Here is a 6241-nt window from a genome sequence, read left to right as displayed (position 1 = left end):
ATTAATAGGGTTATTTTTTTATTGATATTAAGGGCAAAAAATTGTCATTATCTGATAAGACCCCTTTTTTTGTCTTCGCTTCAGTCAGGGCAAAACCTGTTAAGGCAATCTTTACTATCTTAAAAATATCTCATTACTTATGTGCTTTATTTCATGGGAAGTTCCCAATGCAAAGTTGCAAAATATTGTTGGAACAGTGTAGCAAAGGTTTGCCCTCACTAAAGCCGATCTCACTTTTTTTTTTTTTGGAATATTACTGTTGCTGCCATATACATGTTTTTGAATACCACATCAACATAGTAAAGTAAGAAAAATTAGAAAATATCGAAAAGGACGTTTTCTTCAGACCACCTATTTCAATTTTCAAGGCATGGCCTCAGAAAATGTTTTCAGAAAAAAAATATATACATCTTAAAAAACAATTTTAGTAGTTCAGTTGTAATGAATGATGTGGCATCATTTTTCAATAAAAAGACATTGGTTCTATCTTTAAGTCAGTCTGAAAGTAGTCCGTGATCATCTCCGATCCGCACCGCGAACACCCCTTGACCTCTCGCCCTAAAGGCCGAAACCACTTCGTTTTCATCATCATTAATGTTCTATCTTTTCTGGGTTTGGGGGTTGAGAGGTTGCATCTTTGAACGCTTTTTGACTCTAAATGGCACATTGAAATGCAGAGAACGGATACATATGATGCAGAATTTTGAATTCCAGTCCCTACTACTAGCCCTCTCCCTATATAAACCATATCCTGCCCGTGAAATGCTTGAGTGACGCCGATGGATAAAACAGGTTTGCAACGGTGTACCTAGTTCTAGTTGACCATAATGACTGTAAACTTATTTAATTACTGGCACTGATGGAGATGGGCCCTAACTTACGCCTCCCATTAGCTGGAATAGACCTAAGGGTGTGGCAGGCAAAAGCTTATAAGTCATAAGCCAGTTGGGTTATGGAATCTCCAATTTTCCTTTGTAAAGTAATCCCATAATTCAGTGTAAATCATATCAACCACACATAAGCAGAGGTGGCAGATGTGGGGAGACAGGAGACTACTACACATGGCCTTCCCACTTCTATTATCTCCTACATTGGAAATTAAGTTTGTATTTAGGGTAAATTATAAAGAATAAAGATATCCCTGTACTATGGGTATGTGATAAAGACCCCCTACTATGACGATGAGACAAAGACCCCCTTATCTTTAAATTAAATGATGAAATGCATTAAATTACTAAAATATCTTATTAAACCTTTTCTATTTTCTTTTTTTGCCCTTTTTATCTTAAAATCTATTTAATCTGTTATTTGCCCTTTCTTCTCTTCTTTACTTTCTCCAAATAAGTCTCTTAACATCAAAGATGGTTCGCTCGGCATTAAGAGACGCTTAATTCTTGGCCGCCTCCCCAGTGAAACGCTTGGTGTCTGTAAATGCAACCCACGAGGGGGTGATCCAATTCCCTTGATCGTTCGCTATAATTTCAATGTATCCATTCCGGTAGACACCAACATAGGAATAAGTTTGGAAGCCACAACTAATCCTAACAGAAATTCTAAGTATCGAAAGAGAAGAAGAAAAAGGTAAAGCAAGTAACTCAACAGTGAGAGAAGAAGAGCGAGACTTTGCAATTGATGTATCAATTTTTGGTTGTGTCAATTTTTTGTGCTAAGTACCTCGCCATTTGGTCTGCTTCCTAGTGGCCGATGACTCAGAGGCTGAAGTGGAGAACTTTTGCTGGATGAGGACCTGGATGCCGAGCTGACCAGGCCGAACTAGGGGCAGATTGGGTGTCGAGCTGATTGAGCCGAGCTGGGCAAGTTAGGTGCCAAACTGACTGGGCTGAGCTGCCTATTAGGTGTCGAGCTGACCAGAGTGCCGAGTTGGCTAGTGGCGAGCTGCATTGATTGTTGAACCTCGTAGTTCTTTAGAGACCTGCGAGGAACCAATGTTAGAGGACCCGGGGTGGCTAACCGGATGAGGTCGCTCCGATGTTTAAGTCAGTACTCTCATAGTAGATTGTGAGCTAAAAATCACAAAGTATGAGAGTTAGAATATGCTTAATTGCCCCCCTATGCCATTGGGGTTGGTGCCTTTATATAGGCATTGTTTGGCGTGGGCTTCACGCACTGCATCCTAGATTTTCGAGAAGTCATCTAAGTGGTCCGAGATTTCTTGAGGCAATTGCCATGCACGTTGACCACCCCCCGAATTGTTCGGCATGTGGTCCAACTTCCAAGGGTCGTGGGAGTGTTAGGATATGCATGCCAAATTTGTCGGCGAGCACGTCTCGCAGGTTGCCAGGTCGCCAGGTCGACGCTTGTGCCACGCTGCCAGGTCGTGCCTGTGCTAGGCAGCCAGTTTGGCGCCTGTGCCAGGCCGCCAGGTCATGCCTGGGCCAGGCTGTCTGGTGGAACACCATCAACTTGGTTAAGGCAAGTTGTTGCCTAAATGGTTCCGAGTGTCACCTAGTTGTTCCGAGGTACCATGTGTCACCATGTGAGTGGAGGGCCAAATCCGCCCTCGTCATAAATCAAACAAGCACGTCGAGAATCTTGCCCTGTATTTTGCCCCATCTTCGTTGAATGCTTTTTTTTTTTTTAACAGAATAAAATTGCTTTATAAAAATGAACCTTTGATTGCTAATTTGCTAATCCATTCTAAAGATACTAACAAACATAGAAAGATAGAAATAACTCAAACATGGTCACACTCATATTTGATCATTTGATGAGAGAGAATGAGAGAGAAAGAGAGAGATTAGCCTTTGGCTTTCAAGTCTGCCAGTCTCCTATTCAGGTCCTCCTCGGAAAATACTACTCCTTTCTCCTTCACCTCAACTGCTTTATTCCTGGCCTGTGGGAGTTTCAGAGATACCTCCAACCCGTAATCATCAGCTACTTGCTGCATCAAGGACACCACCTCTTCAGGAGTAGACAGAGTTGTGGTGCTCGCCATTGACTTCTCCATGGTCTGATATATCTTCTCCATGTTCCCAACAGAAAGCGCCCCTTCAAGTGACTTCACTATTCCACTCATCGACTTCCCAACTGTTCGCAGGTTGCTCTGGCTCCCGAGTCGTGCTACTACAACGTCAAGGCGGGATGCGAGGCGCATATAGTTGAGCTATTCCTTGCGCTTTCTGATCGCGTTTTGACCATAGATCCTTGCGCAATCCATGTTGCCCTTCTCAATCGCTTTCTTTACTTTGGCCTTCTCTGATTTCTCTTCCTGCTCACACTTCTTCGCTTGCCTAACCAGCGATTTCGATGTGTGCTTCAACTGGAATATCTGCTCCATTAGCCTCTCCTTCCCCATTCTAGAAAACCCAGATCAGGAACTACAATCTTAGTATCAATATGGTGACAAAGAAGAGGAATTCTTTTTTTTTTTTTTTCTTTTTCTTCTTTTGGTGAAAAGAGAGTTGGTTCTTCCGTTCTTATCAGTTTTGGTTTAATGAAATATTGAGGATTGTACTAGATCTTTCGCTTCTTTGGCCTTTCTTCTGTTTTGAACTTCTGTGGAAGAGAATGCAGAGGGACACTCTTGTGTAAGTTTCTACAGCCAACATCACAGATGCAACAAATACAGAAAGTATGAACAATAACAACAATGAATTAACATCAAAGGAGTCGTGGTCCATCTGTCCTGTTCCCCGATTGCATTCAAGGCGTCTACGTTCGTAACGGCGCCGATCCCCTGTTCGAGCCCGTCGCCAGTCATCATTTCTTCGATGGTGATGGCATGGTTCACGCTGTTAGCATCCACGACGGCTCGGCTAGCTACGCTTACCGCTTCACTGTGTGCTTCACAGCTACTCTGGCATTGCTTGCCTCCTCTTCTATGGCCTTAAATCTAAATAATAATGTCTGCAATGTAAGCTTCCCTCAAATAATACTAACCCCACTCTTTGGCCTTAAATCTAAATAATAATGTTTGCCTGTAACTTTGTGGCCTGTACCACTACTGAGAAGTGAGAAACTGAGAATACAAATGAATGTATGTAGGTTAGATTTTAGAGAGAGAGAGAAGGTAGACCTTAGTAAGCTCCAAAAATTATCAGAGAAAGGAAAAATAGAAATAATGTTACGTGGGGAACAAGCAGCCAGTGCTTAGCTGCCAGAGTCATCACTCATCAGATCAGACATAGAACCTATCTTCTTCAGTAGATCCACACGGCACACGCAACACAACCATGGGTGCGGAAAAAAGCAACTGATTTTAATGTTTTTGGGTTTCGTTATATCATGAGAGTATAGGGAATGCGAGCGAAGCAAACAATGCATGCAGCTCCTCGAATCACAAGAAGGAAATGAGAGAAAGACGTATATTTTCGATTTTTATAGATGCTGGGTAGTAAGCAAAACAAAGTACAGGGGTCTTTGTGACAGACCCCATAGTACAGGAATATCTTTATAATTTACCCTTGTATTTATAATTTTTGTCAACTCATCTCACATCTCAAATACTCAATTCCAGACGGAGACAAATGGGTTTCTCCCATCTTACTCCTTGACTCCTTTGTCCATAAACTCAGTTTTATTTGACTTTGGGGAGCAAGGTGAATACTGAATCCATCCAACCAAACTTCAACCGTTGAACTTCATATCAAGAACAAGACGATCAACTACTATCTACACACAGAAATCCTGCTCATAAATAATAATATAATAAACTACACACAGAAATCCAGTCTAAAGAGAATTTTCTCCCAACTATTGACTGTTTCAAACCCAGGTCAGTCATCCTCCACATTCTTTCTTTACTTCTTCTTTTATACACAACAGCGCTATATTTCTTATTAAAATAAACACTTGCAGCTTTAGAATTGAATAAGAAATAAAGAAAAAAATACATTCTATTTCTAGACAAGTATCATCTGTAATAAAGAGGGCGAAGACAATTAATGTTTAATTTTTATAATAAAATAATTATAATAGTTGAAAAATGCACCGACCAGAATCTAGCACCAGCTCCTACGCCCCAAAAGTCAACTCCTTCACAGCGCTGTTTGATGACGATCCTCCTCTTGGGTCTCGACTCTCGACTCTAACCTCGACCGACGGGACGGGAGCGCCTTGCGTCGCACCCTCCGCCCCCTGGCTCGCGTTGCCGTCCACGGCGGCGCGTCGAATTAAGAATTAAGAGGCACTACAGTTAGTTAGAACAACTTCTTCCTCTCTCAACGTTTCCTTACGTGAAGGCTGGCGCGTCCTTGCCGAGATCCATAGACGACTTCGCAGAAGTTGGAATCGACGCAAACCGGGACGAGAAATCGCGGTACCCGATCTCATCATCGAGATTACCGTTCTGCCCTGGTCCATCCTCGAAATTGAGAGCGTAACTTAAGGGGTCGTATTGAAATTTCCCAAGCCTACCACCTCCGCCGCCTCTGTTGTTCTTGTTGAATCGCCTGATGAATGTCTTCCATCGAGGCCCCGCCATGATCTCCGACCACTGCCTTACCTTCTTCCATGCTTTCATCCACCATCCGTCTTCGCTCTCCACCGACCGAATTCTCTTCCACCACACCGATCCGGCGGTCTTTGATTGGTCCGGACTTAAATAGAATATGCAGAAACAGCACTTGCTCTTGGCAAACGCAACATCCAGTAAGTCTTCACCCGATTCCCTTTCTTTGTTCTCGAAATTAGGAGTCTCCGTTGCCATCCGTTTGATAGATCAAAGATCAAACACAGAGGAAACAGAGGTTAGAAGGAAAAAGCAAGGAGAAGGATGGTAATCAATCCTGACACCCTAAACCTACTTCTCTCTGCCTTCTCTTAGTGTGAGAAGAGAAATAAAGAAACAAAGTCAGTAGAACGGCAAAGTTGGTGGATTTATTAATTCTACAACTCACCGATGTTACCAGTTGTCTGTGACGTGGAATTTCTAACGGCTCGTTTCATTTGGCGGGAGGTCCACCGTCCACCCTGTCTATCCCGATAAATTCGGAATTTACAATGGCGCTCATAACACATTCCAACCGTGTATTGGGAACATCTCCCAATGATGTACGCTGATACGTGCATGTCAGGCGCTTTTAGGCGCGTTCTGTTGAGGCGCCAATGTGATCAATTCTTTCCCTTCTGTAACGGTCAAATAGAATAACCATTTAGAGGGCGTTCTTAAACGGGATTTTGGTTACTTGATTAAGAATCTCATATTTATTTTTAAGATTAATGTGGGATCACGAAAAGTTTATTTTATTGAGTAAGTGATATTCATTTCTTAGGTGAATAA

At 42.5% G+C, this 6241-nt stretch overlaps 1 protein-coding gene and 1 pseudogene across 1 annotated transcript; both read right to left on the bottom strand.

Annotated features, from left to right (window-relative positions):
* Window positions 1-2616: 2616 nt before the first annotated feature.
* Window positions 2617-3453, bottom strand: LOC148862882 (ESCRT-related protein CHMP1-like; annotated as a pseudogene).
* Window positions 3454-5191: 1738 nt separating this feature from the next.
* On the bottom strand, window positions 5192-5668 carry LOC148862881 (uncharacterized). The gene has a single exon (XM_088974784.1). It carries the CDS (start codon window positions 5666-5668, stop codon window positions 5192-5194), a length of 477 nt encoding a protein of 158 aa, XP_088830910.1.
* Between the last annotated feature and the right edge of the window lie 573 nt (window positions 5669-6241).

The sequence above is a fragment of the Nelumbo lutea genome, chromosome 3 (genome assembly GCF_056320005.1).
Source record: "Nelumbo lutea isolate HS-2025 chromosome 3, American lotus-T2T, whole genome shotgun sequence".
In the NCBI taxonomy this organism is placed as follows: Eukaryota; Viridiplantae; Streptophyta; class Magnoliopsida; order Proteales; family Nelumbonaceae; genus Nelumbo; species Nelumbo lutea.
The sequence above is the reverse complement of the archived record's forward strand: the minus strand, read 5'-3'. Positions and strand labels throughout refer to the sequence as shown.